Below are 21,089 nucleotides of genomic sequence, written 5' to 3' on the forward strand. Positions count from 1 at the left end.
TTTATTACAATAAAGAGTAGAATAAAAATATAGACATTATTATAGGCACAACCTTTCACCTTTAGTGAAATACAATAGCCTACACAACGCAAATGCCACAGCATGTCATAAAAGACAGATAACTATGTAAATTATAACCGTATTTAAACAAAACTATACCTATTAATTAAGACCATTCAGAAATGTCCAGGTGCATCTAAAAGTTGCAGCCTCTTCCTGAGTCTCTCCATTTGTGTCTGACTCCGGTTCAAAACGTAAGGCTGCACTCCGCTACTGGGTATTATAGACATTTTGCCTGAGAAATTCGGCTGTCATGTTGTTCCTGTAGTTTCCGAAGCACATATAATGGATCCGCCCTCTTCTGAAAGAGGGGGCGGGGAGCAGCAGCTCATTTGTATTTAAAGGGACATTCGACTTTTTTTGCTCGCACCCAAATAGGGGCAAATTTGACAAGCTATAATTAAAAATATTTGAGCTAAAACTTCACAGACACATTCTGAGGACACCAGAGATTGATATTACATCATGTGAAAATGAGCATAATAGGTCACCTTTAATGTTTTTGTGAAACCATGACAAATTTTGTGCAGGATTCTTTGACGAATAGAAAGTTCAACAGAACAGCTTTTATTTTATTTTTGTTACAAAGTCTGTGTACTTTTGATGAATTTAAAGCATCCTTGATTAAAGATATAATTTCTTTGTAAAAAAAACAAAAAAAACCTCTTACAGACCCCAAACTTTTGGGTGGTATTACTGTCAGTATTCTAAGGGTACGTTTACACAACAACGATATGCTTAAAGCTGAGATGTTTTTCCTTTGAGTTTTCCGCGTACAGACGACACCATTGTCAAAACGATCCCCATTCACATGATAAAAAGCTCAGAGGGTGAGACTGCCACATCAAAAAGAGAGTTTCTCTCGTTCTTGATGTCTGCCTCTACCACATTCAACCACAAATGCCTCTGTGTCCACCATTGGCGCCATTGAACGACCAATGGCTGTTTGTTTGGATGCCTGGAGGGCAAGATCTGTGGTGCGGCACATCATTTCCTGTAAGTATCAGTAGATACACTGTAAAAAATGATATGATCAATAAGTTATGACAAAATATGTTTACATTGCTTTAACTCATCAAAATAAGTTAAACAATTTTCAACTTTTTTTTAATAAGGAATAGATTCAACTAGTTTTTTTAAGTTTAATGTAATTTAAGTTGAAATTACAGTACTTAAACAAACCAAGTTGATTGTACTTAAAAACTTAAGGCAGCAACTGGTAGTGTAGTACAGTGTAGTAAAAACATTGACTATTGGTCATGTCAGAGAGATTGCATTTACGAGTTGAACACACATGAACGCCACTACAAAGTCGTAATCATGAGTGGGAAGCAAACGCGGAAAGAAAGAGTGTTTTAAATCATGATTCATTTATTTCTGATTATCTGCATTGTGAATCGCACTGAAATCATGAGGAAGAGAAAATGAATCAGTATATTTCAGAATATTTCATGTGCAGATTCAAGCCAAGACAGTCACTTGGGCTTTGTACAGGAAATCATTGCTGTACAGCTCTAAACCTCCAGACTTCCGCTCGTCATCATTCTACCTGCATGATCTAATCTAATGTATCTCAGCTTGACTTTGCCCATGAAAATGGAAAAATATTGCAGTTTGCATGTACAGATGATCTTTGACGGTGATAACGGTGAACAGGTTTGGTTTGCATGTCTGATGCAACTGTTACAAATGTCAGATAGCCTACATACAGATAAATTAAGAAATGATGCTTACTTAATTATTCAGTAAAACGATATGTTATTGCGAATATTATTGTTACTTGTTCATCATTGTGTCAGTGTTTTATTTGCTGACTTTAGCTAGCTTCCTTGCACGAAGAACAACATAGTAACGAAACGCATTTGTCCATTTAGGGCTACTGTAGAAACATGTCGCCGCATTTCAATGTAAGGTGACCCGCGGTGTATGTAGATAGAAATGGCTCATTCTAAAGGTAATAAAAGCATAACGGTTCATTAAGTAATATCTGAATGAAAACATAGTTATGTATATGATATTGCATTTCTGTCAACCCTAAATATTAGGCTACACAATGCACCTTTAAACTGTCAGAAATTTTGCATGATCATCTGACAGTGTGTTTGCTGCTACGACCTACGCTACTGACTAGCCAATAAAATGCAACATGAAATGGCGCATTGATCAACATAACATGGTCAGATACTTACCTCAAGCAACATTTAGCCTCTTTTCCCTAGCCATCTCTTTCACTTCCTCCTCTTTTTTTCACCTCACATAAAACCCACAACCAAAGTGCAATTCATCTTGCTCTATTTGTTTACCACTATCACATTCTGATGATGTTTTATTGATGCTTCTATATTAACTTACATTATAGCCTACGATTCAATAAGTGTCATCATCGTACATTCTTCTCTAAATACATATATCGTACCCAAGTTTATTAGATCCATGTCGTACAGAGTGATTTGTAATGATCTTATTGGATGGCTAAAATGCCACCATCTGTTGCAGGCATTAGTTAGGCTACATACGTTCACCTGTTGTTCATTATTTCCCTCATTGTCTCTGTATAAGCACTTGGTTTCCTCTGTTCTTGGTTCAGTCTCGTTTATGTTTTATGGTAGCATTCTATGAGTTTCTCCTTACATTTTTTTGTTAAATACTGTTCTCTGAATCCCCTGCATTTTGTGTATTAATGCAGCCTGGTCAATTTAATACCTCCTTTTTACAAAAACAAACAAACATACTTACCCAAAACTGATATGTAGGCCTATATACTACTTATAAATGTGCCAGGGACTGAAAAGAAAATGAAAAGAAAATAAGACTTACTTTATCTGAGCATGCTCACTTTAAATTATAGATGTTCAGTTCAGTGCTAAGTGCTATGCAAACCGATATTAGGAGACTTTAATTAACTTAAAGACTTGTCATAACTGTTCCATACACTGAAAGGCACTTAAACATTAATTTGAGACCTAAAGTGATATGAATGTATTCATGCCCGAACTTAATATTGCGTTTAATTTACCTTCATAAGAGGTCAGTGTTTTTATAAACTGACACCATGTCCAGATATGGAAGAAAATAAGACATTCTAAACTGGTTTTGCTTTCATATTTTACATATCATTAGATTAAATTAGATTTACTTTGTACACTAGATGCATTCAACCACAAATGCCTCTGTGTCCACCATTGGCGCCATTGAACGACCAATGGCTGTTTGTTTGGTGGCCTGGAGGGCAAGATCTGTGGTGCGGCGCATCATGTGTGCAAGGCAGCCTGACCTGCTGTCAAATACGCATCCGTAACTGCTAAGACGGCAGGGTCGGAGCTTTCAAAGAGGATGCATCACCCTGAGAGAGATAGCCTGCAAGTGTCTCTTCAATAGGAGGCATCCTCACAGATTTTGGACTGAGTCAGTTAACTGAACTCAAAAACAGTCAATCAAATTTCTGAATGAATCATTAAAAATATATATAATTTAAACAACCGATTCATCATAAATCGGACATTGGTCTAACGTGTTTTGTGACACAAAAAGCCATGCTGGATCAAATGTAAAAGCATGTGTTACTGTGTAAGCATTGCACTTTTTCACAGCTCTCCGACAGTGGTGTTTTTAAAAAAAAACACATGCTGCAAGTATGGTTCACCGGTGTTCACCTAAGCAGAACATGTCAAAAACAATGTGCTAAAAGGGAACTGAAACACCACGCTTTTATATATAGGAGGAATAAGGAACATAACAAGCAAATGCAGGGTTTGAAACTAACACCTGCCAAATGCAGGTAAAAATTTACTTTGGCGAATAACTTAAAAATTGAGTTACCCCTGACCTCCTAACGGTCTCTCTAACCTGATTCAGGGATCCACTCTTCCTGACTATCCTCAAGCTGTCAGAGGGAATGACCTTAACTGTTCCTTCAGCCCATAAAATGTTATGTGTCCATTTCCTGTAAGTATCAGTAGATACACTGTAAAAAATGATATGATCAATAAGTTATGACAAAATATGTTTACATTGCTTTAACTCATCAAAATAAGTTAAACAATTTTCAACTTTTTTTTAATAAGGAATAGATTCAACTAGTTTTTTTAAGTTTAATGTAATTTAAGTTGAAATTACAGTACTTAAACAAACCAAGTTGATTGTACTTAAAAACTTAAGGCAGCAACTGGTAGTGTAGTACAGTGTAGTAAAAACATTGACTATTGGTCATGTCAGAGAGATTGCATTTACGAGTTGAACACACATGAACGCCACTACAAAGTCGTAATCATGAGTGGGAAGCAAACGCGGAAAGAAAGAGTGTTTTAAATCATGATTCATTTATTTCTGATTATCTGCATTGTGAATCGCACTGAAATCATGAGGAAGAGAAAATGAATCAGAATATTTCAGAATATTTCATGTGCAGATTCAAGCCAAGACAGTCACTTGGGCTTTGTACAGGAAATCATTGCTGTACAGCTCTAAACCTCCAGACTTCCGCTCGTCATCATTCTACCTGCATGATCTAATCTAATGCATCTCAGCTTGACTTTGCCCATGAAAATGGAAAAATATTGCAGTTTGCATGTACAGATGATCTTTGACGGTGATAACGGTGAACAGGTTTGGTTTGTCTGATGCAACTGTTACAAATGTCAGATAGCCTACATACAGATAAATTAAGAAATGATGTTTACTTAATTATTCAGTAAAACGATATGTTATTGCGAATATTATTGTTACTTGTTCATCATTGTGTCCGTGTTTTATTTGCTGACTTTAGCTAGCTTCCTTGCACGAAGAACAACATAGTAACGAAACGCATTTGTCCATTTAGGGCTACTGTAGAAACATGTCGCCGCATTTCAATGTAAGGTGACCCGCGGTGTATGTAGATAGAAATGGCTCATTCTAAAGGTAATAAAAGCATAACGGTTCATTAAGTAATATCTGAATGAAAACATAGTTATGTATATGATATTGCATTTCTGTCAACCCTAAATATTAGGCTACACAATGCACCTTTAAACTGTCAGAAATTTTGCATGATCATCTGACAGTGTGTTTGCTGCTACGACCTACGCTACACTGTAAAAAATTGCTGTAAAAAAACGGCCACATTTTCACAGTAAAATGCTGTTTTCCATTAAAACAGCAATATTCCGTTGAAAAAATGCATTCTGGGTGATATATGTCGTTTTCGAGAAAATAGCCTACAGGAATATACTGTGAATTAACAGTGCTCAAAGTCGACACTCAGAGGCTGTGTTCCAAATCACACCCTATACCCTCATTCACTATTCCCTACATTAGATCACTAATACAGTCCACTTGACTGAGTGAATAATTTCATAGTTAATTGAGTTCAATTTCGAAATTAATTCAGACACTGATGAACACCTGCTGTTTACAAGCAGAATCACTGAAGGAAAGAGGAACAACAAGAACAGACAAAAGATCAAATCAACTGAAGAGAAAAGAAGACATTAAATCTGTGAAGATCTCAGCAGAGGAGGATTAAACAACTCCACAAACAGCATTACCAGCTTCACTTATTACTAACCAGACTGACTTTATTTCTGTCAGACGTTTACAGAAGTTCTTATTAAAAGGTGAGAGAGGTTTAGATGTCATTTTATTTTAATTTGATGTTACCATGAGGGTGAACAGTGTTTGCTTTAGTTGGGCTCTTGACCCTTCACTTTTGAACATTAGTTTTTATTTGGCTGTGGTAGCTGTGTCTTACATTTGCTATTTCTAAAAAGCTGAAAGAAAACTGTATTAGATGACAGTGAATATTTGTTAATGGTCACAATCATCATCTAGTGGTCCGATGCACTGATCTTTTTATTGTCTAATGTATTTGTTTTGGTGATGTGTTGTATATTATCATATCATTGTGATTTTACATATCGAGAGCTATCGGAAATTTAACAATCAGAAAATATTTAGGATTTTAAAAAGTGAATTATTTTAGAATATTTTGAACTTCAATATCAGACAGACACACACAGACAACAAGAATCGGCATATGAATCTCAACAATGGTGACAATCAAAAAAAGTGTCATGCTGTAATGCATGCTGGGTACCAGCATAGTACAAAAAAATTGTGCGTGACTCCCAGCATGCATTGCGGCATGAATAAATTATGCAGCTGAATTTTCTGGTTATTTTCTTTAATGTTTACTTTTATTTTTGCTGTTTGTTTTGTGTTGACTTTAAATAGTGTGTTTTGTAATGTTCAGATTTGATATCTTTTTTGTTGATTGTCACCATTGTTGAGATTCATTGGCTTATTCTTGATGTCTGTGTGTGTCTAACTGAAACCGCAGTTCAAATTTTTTAGTGAATGATGAGTTCAAAAATCCTTCATAACTGATTGTGCAGGATGCTTGATATTTTGCTGTAGCTTCACAGTGTAGAAATATAAAATTAATCTAATAAAAAACACATTTTAGATATATGATTAGACTCTAGATGAGATTGGTGATCCAAACATTATGTGATGATGAAACATTCAAAACATAGCCAGCAACACCTGATCTATGTTTTGTTGGGTTTGTTTCTGCTACAACAAATGTGTCTTAATAACACAGTTACAGCCAAAGAGAAACTAATGTTAAAGTCAAGGGTCAAGAGCCCAACTAAAGCAAACACTGATCTCCTCAATGGTAACATCAAATGAAACAAAACCACATCTAAACCTTTGTTAATTCTCAATAGGAATTTCTGTAGACATATATGAAAAAATAAATAAAGTCAATCCGGTTAGTAATAAATGAAGATAGTAATGTTATTGTTTTAGAGTTGTTTAATCCTCCTCTGCTGAAATCTTGAGAGATTTAATGTCTTCTGTGGCTGATGTCAGTTGTAGTTCTTGTGTTTCGCTTTTTTATCTTCTTGTTGTTTCTCTGTCCTTCAGTGATTCTGCTTGTTAACATCAGGTGTTCATCACTAATGCTCAATCATCAGTTAATTAATCACTGAATTATATCATTAACTTCAACACTGCTTCAGTGTTACTCCAACACTCTGTAGTGTGGACACACAAGTGTTCATTTAAAACTGAAGTGGGTTTGAAAGGGTTAAATGTGTCAAATAAAAAGAACACAGAGTGAAGTGTAATTTAACAGTAATCAACTGTAAATTAATTTACGGCATAAAACTGTAGAAAAACAGCAATTTACTGGCAACCCAGCTGCCAGTAGATTACCGTAAAATCAAGTAAAAACAGTAATATACTGTAAAATGCAACATTTAGATTTACTAAACAAAAGAGGATCATTTCACTGAAATATTAGTAAATGTTTATAGAAAAAAGTTAGGCAAAGTCAATAACTGATAAGGAGAGTAAATATTAAATTGAAGTGTTTTATGTTGTTTTGCACAAGATGATACAGAAGAGATCTGTTAGTTTAATTCATTAGTTTTGTGTGTCACCATTGTCCTGGAGAGTAGAGCCTGTGCTTCAGTCAAAGATGAGCACAGAAACACTGATGTTATGCTGCCGGTTGCTTTATTTAAAAGCAGTAACTGTGTATTCTTGATGCAGTGACAATCTCTTTGCTAAGTACTTTAGCACATACATGTATGCTAATGTTCGCTAAATGCGAACTGCAAAGATTTTAGTTAAAGTCATTTTTTTAATAAATTCACTATTACACATTAGGTGTTTACAGTTCAATATTAAGAGATATTAATTTTCAGTGGACTCAAATGAAGTAACTTCACAGTACTATCAGTATAAATAGTAGTTTTTAAACTCGAACTGTTTGAAGCAATCGGTTACCCAAATGAGTTACCTTCTTTGGTATTTTTACGGTAACATACTGTAAAAAAGGAGAGCTGTATATTAACGGTAGAGGGCTGTAAATTAACAGTACATTGCTGGAACCACAGCTGCCAGTATATTACCGTTATTTTACGGCGCAATTTTTTACAGTGTACTGACTAGCCAATAAAATGCAACATGAAATGGCGCATTGATCAACACAACACGGTCAGATACTTACCTCAAGCACCATTTAGCCTCTTTTCCCTAGCCATGTCCACGACCACGTCCATATTCTCCTCTTTCACTTCCTCCTCTTTTTTTCACCTCACATAAAACCCACAACCAAAGTGCAATTCATCTTGCTCTATTTGTTTACCACTATCGCATTCTGATGATGTTTTATTGATGCTTCTATATTAACTTACATTATAGCCTACGATTCAATAAGTGTCATCATCGTACATTCTTCTCTAAATACATATATCGTACCCAAGTTTATTAGATCCATGTCGTACAGAGTGATTTGTAATGATCTTATTGGATGGCTAAAATGCCACCATCTGTTGCAGGCATTAGTTAGGCTACATACGTTCACCTGTTGTTCATTATTTCCCTCATTGTCTCTGTATAAGCACTTGGTTTCCTCTGTTCTTGGTTCAGTCTCGTTTATGTTTTATGGTAGCATTCTATGAGTTTCTCCTTACATTTTTTTATTAAATACTGTTCTCTGAATCCCCTGCATTTTGTGTATTAATGCAGCCTGGTCAATTTAATACCTCCTTTTTACAAAAACAAACAAACATACTTACCCAAAACTGATATGTAGGCCTATATACTACTTATAAATGTGCCAGGGACTGAAAAGAAAATGAAAAGAAAATAAGACTTACTTTATCTGAGCATGCTCACTTTAAATTATAGATGTTCAGTTCAGTGCTGTTATTGCTGCTAAGTGCTATGCAAACCGATATTAGGAGACTTTAATTAACTTAAAGACTTGTCATTACTGTTCCATACACTGAAAGGCACTTAAACATTAATTTGAGACCTAAAGTGATATGAATGTATTCATGCCCGAACTTAAACGTACAGTATGACATTTTTCGCCACTAGGGGTCGCTAACCTATTTACAATAACAAAGGCGTAGATTGATGACGCAGCATTTGCTAAGAATTATGGATCTTGTCGTCAACGTCAAGCCGACCGATCTAATAATGTTTATGGATGACTGAATACATCGATGTTTTTATCATGACTGTGATATGAAGCAGTTCGGGATTGCTAAGAGACAGCTATCAGCTCCAAACGCGACGCGAGTCCCGCGGATATAAAAGGAATATGGACATTTCATTCAACCGAACTACACACAGAATTACTACTCACAGGTCAGTTTATTAGACAAATTAAACTTGTGAGGTAACGCAGCGCTGTTTCACTTGGTCTAACATTACACTAGCACACTAAACTGCATTTGAATGTGTTTAAATGTAGCCTATGTGTTAGTCTGTCTGTATGAGACTAGCAGTAAACTAGATCAACATTAGAATAACATACAGATCATATTCTGACATTTTATCATTGTTGAACTATATAACATTGATTAGTTTTATGTAAATGTGCTCAACTGTTTAATAAAGTACATGTAGGAGCGGTCGAAGTCTCAGACGTGGAGCTCTCGTTTATATACTGTCTATGGGAGCTCTAGGCATCTCGAAAACACCGCGCTGATATTGATTCTCGTTTTAGTTCTCCTTTTTTATCCAAAGTCTGCTTGCCATGGTCCATAATGTTTGAACGAAACAACAACAGCGTGCAAATAGACATTGCGAACTACAAAGTTGTCCGCATCAGTCGCTTTGGTTACTATCAGACGGCTCTGGTTCATAGCTCTGGTTGCCATGGCAGCACGAGCGGAAACCAGGGACAACGCGGATATGACGCCATTGATGGCGACAAAACGGAAATAAAGAAACGGGACGTTTCTCGAATTAAATTACAAATTTATCCTGGTTTGAAAGTTGTTGGAAACAGTCGGGATAATGTAAGTAGGCTACACAACTAAAAAAAAAATAACATAGATTTTTGCTATTTTTAAAGCAAAAAAGTTACATATTGTGCCTTTAATATTGCGTTAAATTTACCTTCATAAGAGGTCAGTGTTTTTATAAACTGACACCATGTCCAGATATGGAAGAAAATAAGACATTCTAAACTGGTTTTGCTTTCATATTTTACATATCATTCTAAATTAGATTTACTTTGTACACTAGATGCTAAAGTGTGTAAACAAAGAGCAAAACATACTGTGTTCCAGTTGTTCCTGTCAGGAAAGTCCATGCCTCCCTTACACAATAACCACAGTTTCAGTTTTAATCTTCGAATAAAAAGTGAGAAAAGCAACATGGTTTGAATTTTAAATGTACACCTGTCATTTGAATACGGAGTTTTGATACCTAAACTGAAGGCATTATGAATGAGCGCAAGGGAAGTTCACTGTTTCTGCTGCTGTCATCTAGTGGTCAGTTGAAGAAGTACATCGACAGTTTTGTGTTTATATTCAAGTGGTGCCATGAGAGTCATTTTAATTATTAATGATCGTTTATTATTAAATAAACTTTTTCATACACAATATGAAAAACAGTTTCTACTTTTGATCCGCTACTGAACAAATTAAAACACAACCAAACTGCGTGTCACAGAAATAATGATCCACAAAATTATATTGTATTTATATTCATACAATATAATTTATACAGTTCAGTTCAACCTCATGCGGTTTCATGTCATCTATACATTACACACCCCATCGCCAAATCATAGAAAAATTCATCTTAACAATACACAACAAATCAATATACAGAAAAACAGATTTCTAAAATAAGGTATAGGTCACACATCTGTGTGTACAGTTTGCAAAACTGAACAGGTGATGTTGTGTAATATTCAGTTAGGCTACTGTAAGAAACTGTTCCAGCGGGTGGAGTTTACTGGTACTGAATATTAGGCTACACATCAACTGTGTATACTCCATTAACTGGAACAGATTTTCACTGGAACTGAATATTACATCCAAATATTATGTAATAGCCTAAATCAGCATATTGTTGTGTAACTTCATCTATTGGAACAGTATGTCACAATTTTTCACAGGAACTGAATATTATAAACAACTATTGCGAAAGAACGATTTACAAAACAACGACTGCGAAAGCGTGCACGGATTATGAATTTGTTCACTGTTACCTTGCACGTAGTTTTTTTTTTTTTTTTTTATAGTTCTATTTTGTTAATATATTTTGCATTCTATTTTGGCTTTCTCGTGTGTCCCTATTTTTGTTGTGTCCCTTTTGGGCCACGGGGTGAAAGCAATTGTACGGTTTGTATTTTTTTGGCGTAGGATATTTATTTCCGTCAAGGTCAGGCTGTGATGTCAAATGTATTCCCAGGAATGAGTGATGCGCTTTCCGCTTTTAAAGTTTTAATTAAGTAAGATATGGCTTGAATGGTTTAAAAGCATATAAAAGCGCATCATCACCATGCAGCCAAAGGATGACAGGAAAAAAAGGGATGCTGCGCCTGCGTTAAATATTTACTTGAGTCTTTTCCCATTTCTACCAGTAGCCTTGAACGCTTATTCAACTTCCCGGGTCTACTACCTGCGCAGATATCGACGGCACAACTTGCCTGGTTGAGGCAGGTAGGTTGCCTGGTTGAGCTCACAAATGGGTTGAAATTTGTATGATGTGTTGATTGTGCGAGTAGGATGGGTTTCATACAAGATCTGGCAACTGCACAACCTTGGAACGGGTTGATTATTCATATAACGACGTTTGGGCCATACAAATTACGGGAGTTTCACGGGAGAAATAACAAAACGGGAGGGGGGCGGGAGATGTGTGTGAAATACGGGAGACTCCCGGGGAAAACGGGAGTGTTGACAGGTAGGCTAAGCTTTAAATAGTTTGCCCCAAAATGATTTTTTTTTTTTTTTTTACTTATACCCTCAAGTTGTCCTAAATCTGCATGAGTTTCTTTCTTCTGCAGAACACAAAAGAAGATATTTTGAAGAATCTTAACCAGACGACGGTAGTCATTGACTTGCATATTACATATGCAAGACAATGGCTACTGTAAACTGTCAGTTACCAACATTCTTCAAAATATCTTCTTTTGTGTTCAGCAGAATAAAGAGTCTCATACAGGTTTGGAACAACTTGGGTGAGTAAATGATGACAAAATGTTTCATTTTTGGGTGAGCTATTCCTTTAAATTTAGACTCACTGCTAAAGCAGTTAAAAGCGCCTGCATTTACGATTTCTGCCCTGAAGGTGGCGCCAGAGCTTGAAAAATAACTTCTTGAAGAAGATACATTAATTTTATTGCTGTACTATAGGGATTTATTTATTTATTTATTTATTTTAGTTCAAATGGACTTTAAAACGTGTTATCTTTACGTAAAACCATTATTAAATAATGTATTAATTCGTCGAAAACAACGATAGCCTGCTTGTTTAGTTGCCTACTCTCGAGCATATGCAGTTATATTTACTAGAAAATGAAACTGAAAGAATGCAAAGGGCGTTTCATTTAGGAATATGGCTTCGAACTATCGAGATGATTCGGGTGAGTTTCATATTCCGATATCAAATATACTTTTGTGCATTAAACACACAATGTAAGCTGTCGGTACGAAGACTTCTCAGCAATCTTTTCATCTCAGGTATTGCAGTGATCTAGCTTGTCTGCGGTTTCGGTCGACACTCTCATGGTTAAGGCGTCACTCTCATTTAAAAATATTTCACTAAAACTTGACTACTTGTGCCAAGTTTTATTCCAGTGAACATATCTCAGGGTGTTTATTTTGGAAAGGCAAAGTCTCTTACCTTAAAGACAACGAGGCATGTTGTCACAATGGGAATCAGTGCAAACTCCTTTAAACCTGTAGGTCATTTTTGTTTGTGGTTTTGTGTAAGGGGTTTCTTAACTTTAGATTTGCGGTTTGTGCAACTTGCTAGTGCTACCGCTGTTTATGCACACATATTTGACGATACGAACTATGCCGGGTTGTTTCAACCCATGTTTTGGTCAAATATTGATTTGTCCAACCGGTGGGTTTAAAAATTAAATGTAAAAATGTAAACCAACGGTTGGGTTTGTCCATATTTGACCCAAACATGGGCTGAAAGTGAAACAACCCAGGCTAATATTTAAAAAGTGACCGTCCAGTACAGCTCTCAGAAAAAATGTCCCAAGTTGTCACATGATGTGTGGTACCCTTTTAAGGTAGCTACACCTTTGTACCTTATTTACTACTCAAATGTGAATTTTAGCATTATAAAAACACATATGTGGGATATTAGTAGGCTACCTAAATGGTAGATGCCTCCCTTATTATTTTTAAATTTTAATTTAGGTGTAAGTTTAGCATGTGCAGGATGATGATGAATCAGCCAGTGTGTTATGAAAGGAAAGTTGTTAAATGTTAAAAGAGGGATACAATGGCCCCTGGTAAATCGACCCCCCTATGTGGTAAGAAACCCTGTCTGGATAAACTTTTACAGAATGTATAAATTACTTGTAATGTAATTCTTATTCATTTAAAAAAAAAAAAAAAAAAAAATTTAATTCACAAAAATATTAAGCAGCACAACTCTTTTCAACATTGATAATAATAAATGTTTCTTGAGCACCAAATCATTTCTAAAGGATCATGTGACACCGAAGACTGCTGAAAATTCAGCTTTGCCATATCAGGAATAAATTACATTTTAAAATGTAACACTTCTTTTAATAATCGTAATAATATTTCACAATAATAATGTTTTTAGTGTACTCAAATATATGCAGCATTGATGAGCATAAAGAACAATTAAAAAGTAGCACACACACACACACAAAATGAAAGTATATGGCTGTTTAATAAAAACCAACCATTAGTAGATAAAAGTGGAATAAAGCCCTTCCCTGTGTGACAACTAGCCCCAGACTCCCCAATCTCAATTGCATACATTTTTATCATTATCGCCAAACTGTCTAAAAATGAATTTACAATTATTGATTCAAATTGTTCTCATATCAATAAAGAGCACTCGTTTCTTCCTAGATGAAGGCGGCAGTCAGCAATCTAGTGAGAGTTGCTCAGATTTCAGTGACAGTGACACAGACTCAGAGGCAGCCACCGATTCTGCCTCTGACACCGAAGCAGCTGCACACGCATCTGGCACTGAAGCATCTGGCAAGGTACATTTAAGACATTTCAATGGAAAGCAGAAACAAAAACTATTGTGGTGTAAAAAAAAAAGAATCATCATTATTGAGTGTGAATGCAGCTTAATAAATTAATAAATCTTAATCAATTCTGATGCTTTGTGTTCAAGCGTAACGTTTGTATGCATTACAACCGTGGTAACTGCCGTTTTGGGGACAAGTGTAGGAAGGAGCACATATGCAGTTACTTTCTGAAGGGTTTGTGCAAGTATGGTGCCGGCTGTCATCTCAACCACAACCTTCCGAGTTCATCGTCTAGACACAGTAGACGAGATAGCGGAGCCTCGTCTGAAGGTATGTGTGGATGGGGGTGGAAAAGTATACTGAGAAATTGTACTTTGTAATTCAAATTTGGGTACTGTATCATCAATACTCAATTAAAAGTTAAAGAAACTTAAATGAAAAAGCATTTCCACATGTATTATTACACATATATCCAGTAACTACACCCACATGTAATTACTTAAGTATTTAAAAGCAAACTTTTTTCGGTTACACTTTCTTTTAAGGTGTCATTGGTAGAAAGTACTTAAATGTATAATTACAGAGTAATAATCATTAACAACATGTACTTAGAGTTAGGGTAGGATTAGGATTTGGTTGAGGGTTAGTTGCATGTAATTATGCTTAATTTACTGTTATTACTATGGTAACTACATGTAACATATGTAACAAGGACACTGTAAAATAAAGTGTTACCCTTTTTTCTTAGCTTTCAAACACACTGGCTCTAAGGACACACTCAATGCTATCCTGAAACATGAGACTAATAACCAAACGTTCTTTAATTATAATATAATATAATATAATATAATATAATATAATATAATATAATATATGTCCTCTGAGACCAAAGACTAAATTTCATTGGCTTTTTTCAAACGATTCTGTCATTTTAGTATTATTAATATATATTTTTTTATAATATTTATTCATATTGAAGTCACTTTTACTTTTAGTTTTAGTCAGTTTTAGTGTAGTTGACATTTTATTTATTTAATATATTTAGATTAAATTATTTGTATTTCAGGTTTATTTATTTTTTTTGCAGTTATTTGCCGGGGCAACATTTCTAATTTTCTAAATGTTCTAAGCTTAAGTTTCTAATATATTTTATTTATTATTTTATTGCAGGTTTAATTCAATCAACTATAACAAAAAAAAAAAAAAAAATTGTATTAGTTCTAGTTAACACTAACAGCACTGGAATGAATATGATTGATAAATACAATTGAGATCTGTTGTATAATTATGTATAGTAATTAAGTACAATCACTCATGCTTGTGTTTATATTGATGTGTGTATGTTTAATCATCAATAGTCATTTGATCTTTTCTTGTAATCACATACAGTCGCTGATGAAGAATGTGACGGGCCCTACAGATGGCAGTTGAATTTTGGAAAGGGCTGGGAGAACATTACCCATGATCACATTCTAGAAGCCCAGTATTCACTCCCCAACACCAAAGGAATCACGATCTATAACACCCGTGCCGGGTATGTGCAAACAAATACATATTTATTTACGTGTACCAAGATTTTTACAAAGATTTAATGGAATAGTCACCCAAAAATGAATATCCTGTCAATATTTTCCCACATTTTGTTCCTGTACGCTGTAACACGCTGTATTTTTTATTATTATTATTTATTTATTTGTTGCCAAATTTGCAGTTTTGGCCACATCCCATTATGTTGCAATACATTTTCACATATTTGTGCTTGTAACTTGATTATTGCAGCTATAAGTAACTGACGTGTTGACTCCTTCTCATCCACATTACAGGGTCATTTCGATTGATTTCACTAAAATGAGAGTTCTTAAAAAAAAGAATATTAAAGTGCGACGTATGAGCTCAAAGGATACAAAGTGGTTGTGGTATTACAGAGGTAACCACTGCTGGTACCAGTATGGAGGGAAGGTGAGTTTTACACTCATGGATGTGACCGGCAGACTGCAAAATAAACACACTTTCACAGTCTCACTAGTTTTAACTTAATTTGTCCACTAACAATTTCCTAGTTGAATATATTGTCATTTTCTTCATTTTTTTTAATTTTTTTCTGAACTAACATTTTTCAAAAACAAAATTGTGTTGGAAATGACTATACATTTTGGAATTAAAACACAGAATGAATACCATAATGAAAATGACATATGCACTGAGCAATAAGTATATAAAATACATAGAATATAAATAATATAATAAAAAATCTAATATTTAATTTTTTTTTTTTTTTTCACTTTTTTTTTAGACTATCATAGTTCCATAGTTTTAAGTAATAAATCATATATTTTTATGATGGATGTGGAATATGATGGATTTTACGACAGAAATTGTATATACACTCCACAAAATATTTATATAAAGGATATTTTAACATTGAAAGTCTGGGTTTGGGACAAGAAAAACAATAAACCTATACATAAAAATCATTATTGTTACATTCCTGCCTTGTTTCTCCTGTTTTGTGTTATTTTTATATGTATTGTTCCTGTGTTTCACTTCCTGTGTTTGCCTAGTTATATCTATAATATTATATGGATATGAAAGTGATATTATGCATGAATGAGTTTGATTATTATTTAATGAATATCTATTGATTGTATTTGTGTGTCTATAGGGCAAAACCAGTCCAATTGAGAGCTCAGAACTGGAGACGGCGTATCAAAACAACCAACGTGGTTCAGTTAAGTTGAGCATTGACTCTGCCCAGTATGAGATTAGCTTCAAAGGTTTGTTTCATATTCACCCAACCCCCCCCCACACACACATCTTTTTCTAAAACAGGAAAGGTCACATTCATGAATGTCTTTGTGTTTCCAGGAATGCGTCAGACAAATTTAACTACAGGCAATAAGAGGCGAGTTAGACGGCGCCCTAAATATGAAGCATCACAAAGTGGAGGGTAAATACTGAACAGATTCATTTTGACTCTTTGCCTTATCACGTTACAATCTAATTTATAATGGCATATTGAAAAAAAAGTGCTACCCTTGTGATATTCAGGTATATAACGCCCACTTTTCTCCATTCAGTCCATTGCAAAAAAAAAAAAACATTCAATGTTTATTTCATTGAATATTCTGTTTCATTCATAAGTAAAATTGGTTGTGTTTAAATTGATTTGCATTATTGTTTAAAAGTAATGCACATAACTTACACTACTAACAGTGCAATGTGCTCACAAAACAGATTACAAGGAATAACCTCCCATATCAAAAACTTGTTGAATCCTCCAACAAATAAAACTCCAGTGTGGCAGTTTAAAGGGAGAAATCAGTGGTACACCTTCAACAACACGGTAAAACTTCTATATTTCTTTGATTATTTACAAATGCACAATGCTTTTTTAGTATGTTAAAACTTTGAGGACTATTTTTTATGTGTATATTGACTATACCACACGGTTCTCTGAAATGCTTGATTCTAATATTTTGTATAATGACTGTCAAATTGTACAGTACATTTGATCTTTTGTGTCTCTGTTTAAGTTAGAAATGATAATTTGCACCTTTTGTGACTCAAAACGGTTGATGGCTGTAGTAAAAACAGCCTCAGAGGGCTTTAGTATTATTATTATTTTAATAAAATGACTTACAGAAAAAGTTTCAGAAAAGTTTTTACTTTGCACTTTTCACGTACAATCGACAACTTTGTCAAAATGATCCCCGTTCACACAGATCCTTTAAAACAATTAAAAACGTTGTAGTGTTCATGCCAGGCCAGTAGTTGGTAACGTTATGTAGTAGCGAGGTCACTTTGTAAAGAAAAACTACGCGCCTATAGACTGAACATGTAATGCACATGCGCATGACATCACCGTTTCACAAAATCGTGTTTTTGTAGTTTACATCGAGGCTATAACGGTATCGGTTTCAAAAACGTTTTAGTTGAAAGCGGTGTCGTGTAAACGTCCCTTCAGTTTACCGTATCGTACCCTGGGTCATTTTTGAGTGGTCCGACTTGTACCACGTGACCGCCGCAGATTCATTTTGCTGTTGATAGTGTCGCCATAGAAACACATAATTCCAAGTGTGAGGACGTGAACAACTCCGAATAGAAAGTCACGTGTTGTCATTTACGGTAATTACGCCATGGAGTGAAGGCAGCATTTACCTTGATGTACTAAAATAACTCAAATTAATAATAATAAATAAATAAAAAAAACTAATAAAAATGACAAAAACGCACAACAAAATTACTAAAACGAATTAAAATTAATATAGAACATTTTTAAATATCAAAATATCACAGGGTTTCTGCGGGGCTTAAAAAGGTCTTAATTCGCCCTTACACAAATTAAGGTCTTAAAAAGGTCTTAAATCAGAGCAGAACGTCTTAAATTAATAAAGTAATGCCATGAAATGTTATATCTTCCTCAGGTTTTTTTTTTTTTTATGTTTTCCAATACAAATATCTAAGCATCTTTAAATCAAGATACATTTACTTGAAAAATTGAACAAGAACAAATATCTATCAATTTTCCAAGCCCATTGGCAGATATTTGTTCTTGTTTTAATCATAAACTCAAAAGTTAATTTTGATCAATTTCTCAGTAAACAAGACTTCATAATTTGTCATTTTGTATCTCCAGTAAATGTATCTTGATTTAAGAATCTTTAGATATTTGCACTGGAAAACAAGACAAAGATACCGAGGAAGAACATCACTTGTTTTTTGCCGTGTGATCAGAAGATATGGTAAAAGATATTTCCATATTCTAGTGGTTGGGAGCAAAGCGATTCAAGTAATGGATAGCTGTTGGAATTTGTATTTTCAAACTCTGAAGTGTTGCTTATACAACTCATTGTGTTTCTCCCTAGACTTTTACATTTCGAGAACATATTGACGTATTGTGTTGCCTTCAATTTATTCCTTAAATTTTCTTTACTTGGTCTTAAAAAGGTCTTTAAAACGCTTAAATTTACCTTCATAAAACCTGCAGAAACCCACTATAATAGGATCTCAATAATACTAAACTAATATTGTATTGGATTTGTATTGTGTTACAAAATACAAATATTATATAGAAAATATTATATACAAAAACGTTAACTCAGGTTTTCATGACCATGTAATTATATATTTGATAGCCGTATAATAAGCAGGAAAGTGCATTCAACCAGTAATTATTGCAAGCAATATAAAACCCTTCAGGGTGATGCAATACCAGTCCTGATCTTCCTGAAGGGGTTTAGATTGCAGTAATGACGGGCTGAATGTACATTAGCCCTTAATTATCGAGAGAGAGAGATTGAAATCGCTGTGACTGATCTTGTTTTTCAATAGGGTGGTTGTTCAGTCTCAAGTGCTGACATTGAGAGGTGTTACCAACAGAGCCAAGTGACCATGCATTTCACTGTGAATCGTGACGCTTACACTCTGGATTTTGCAAGTATGTCAGCAAAAGCATTTAGAAACTATGTGAAACATTTAAATGTCTTCTTTTGTCAGTAACATGAGGCACCACACGATCTTTGGGTTTATTAACATTACTATCTTCTTGAACATGATTTTTTTAATATGATAAATGTTGCTTTGTCTTTTTCTTTTTTTTAATTTAGAGATGAGACAAGTTAACCAGAACACTAAGGCCGAACGCAAGATCAGGCGTGTGTAAAAGGCGGCGGAACGTCTTGCAACGGATGTTGGCAAATACTCAAGATCAAACAGCAAATAAGAGTCGAATCATAGTTATTTAGTAATTATGATTTGGGATTATGAGTTAGGATGTTTTAACAGGAATCACTTTTTTGTTTTGTAAACTGCCTGTGCGAAATTTGAACTGGTTAATTCAGTCATTTTGATTTATTTTATGTTAATATGAATTATCCTAGACAGCAACATCGTGTCGGCCCAGATCCGACCCACATCTGGTTCTACGTGTAAGAATTTTATATTTTGAAATGTTATCATGTTTGGTTATTCTATAATTATTCTTATCAGCCATTGTGCCATAGCAATACAGGCATGCATATTTTGTGCCTGTGCAACTGCCTGACAGCCAATGTTTACACACAGCTTGTGAAAGCTGGACAGTTTCAAGTGCACTTAGTTTTTTAGCATTAACACTCTCCCAACGACTTGCTGAAAGGGTTAAAAATGTGGATTCAGGGATGCACAATAAAACTGTGTGAATTACTGTTCGAATTACATGAAATTACAACATTACGCCAATCATTTGTGTGAAGCTGTTTTTACTGGGTTGGTTGATTATAAACTGAACTGTTTACATGCAACTGTCACGTTTAGTTTTGGTTTTGTTTCATGTCTTATCTTTGTGGTTTAGTTATGTTTTCCTGCCTTTTGCTCCCCTTTGTCATGTAATTCCCTTGTCCTCTTGTGATCATGTCACGTGTTTCCTTGTTTAATGTGTTCTCATTGGTTCATTTCATCCTTGTCATCCTTGTTCATTGTCACGTCATTAGTCTCTGTATTATTGACCTCATGTTTCCACAGTCTCTTGTCTTGTTCACTGTAAACCTCTGTTGGCATGTTATGTTGTGTCATGTCATGTCAAGTCAAGTTATGCTATGAACCAAAACCCAAAACCAATCGTGACAGCAACAACGTGCTATGCAAGAGTTTGTGGAAGTGCATGGATGCGTTTATATAAGTGCTACTTGATTAAAAAATAAATAAAAAATATGAAATGATGTGGCCTTATTTAACTACAACACACTGAATACAAATAACAAGATGTTTTCTAGTATTTTAATGACGATAATTTCAATAATATCTCAAATGACATGTTTGACAGCATTTGGTAATTGAAATCACTTGTTGAAATTACGTTTAGAATGAATTTTTTGATTAAAACACTTGAAAATAAAAAAAAATGGCAGAACCTTTGTCTAGGCTAATTTAAAGTATTTTGTGGATTCGTAAAAACACAATTAAATCATTTTCACACTTGCATAATTTGACAAAAAATACAGCTCGGTTAGAAATATCCCACATACAAAAATTATATATAGGCTGTATTATATATAAAGTA

The 21,089-nt window shown here is 34.6% G+C and overlaps 1 protein-coding gene across 4 annotated transcripts; it reads left to right on the plus strand.

The window, feature by feature from the left end:
* Window positions 1-983: 983 nt before the first annotated feature.
* On the plus strand, window positions 984-20,337 carry LOC311081214 (protein mono-ADP-ribosyltransferase PARP12). Of its 4 annotated transcripts, none has more exons than XM_084111630.1 (10): window positions 984-1,056; window positions 13,923-14,059; window positions 14,197-14,380; window positions 15,440-15,584; window positions 15,874-16,009; window positions 16,713-16,824; window positions 16,916-16,997; window positions 17,285-17,393; window positions 19,382-19,487; window positions 19,657-20,337. In XM_084111630.1, the coding sequence occupies exons 1-10, from the start codon at window positions 999-1,001 to the stop codon at window positions 19,710-19,712; spliced, it is 1,125 nt and encodes a 374-aa protein (XP_083967756.1). In that variant the 5' UTR covers window positions 984-998; the 3' UTR covers window positions 19,713-20,337. The 4 variants fall into 4 exon arrangements, with proteins under 4 accessions (XP_083967756.1, XP_083967758.1, XP_083967755.1 ...); XM_084111632.1 differs by lacking the exon at window positions 984-1,056 and adding an exon at window positions 10,997-11,516; XM_084111629.1 differs by lacking the exon at window positions 984-1,056 and adding an exon at window positions 11,630-11,760.
* Window positions 20,338-21,089: the final 752 nt, after the last annotated feature.

Source organism: Abramis brama (genome assembly GCF_963993115.1).
Source record: "Abramis brama genome assembly, chromosome: 4".
In the NCBI taxonomy this organism is placed as follows: domain Eukaryota; kingdom Metazoa; phylum Chordata; class Actinopteri; order Cypriniformes; family Leuciscidae; genus Abramis; species Abramis brama.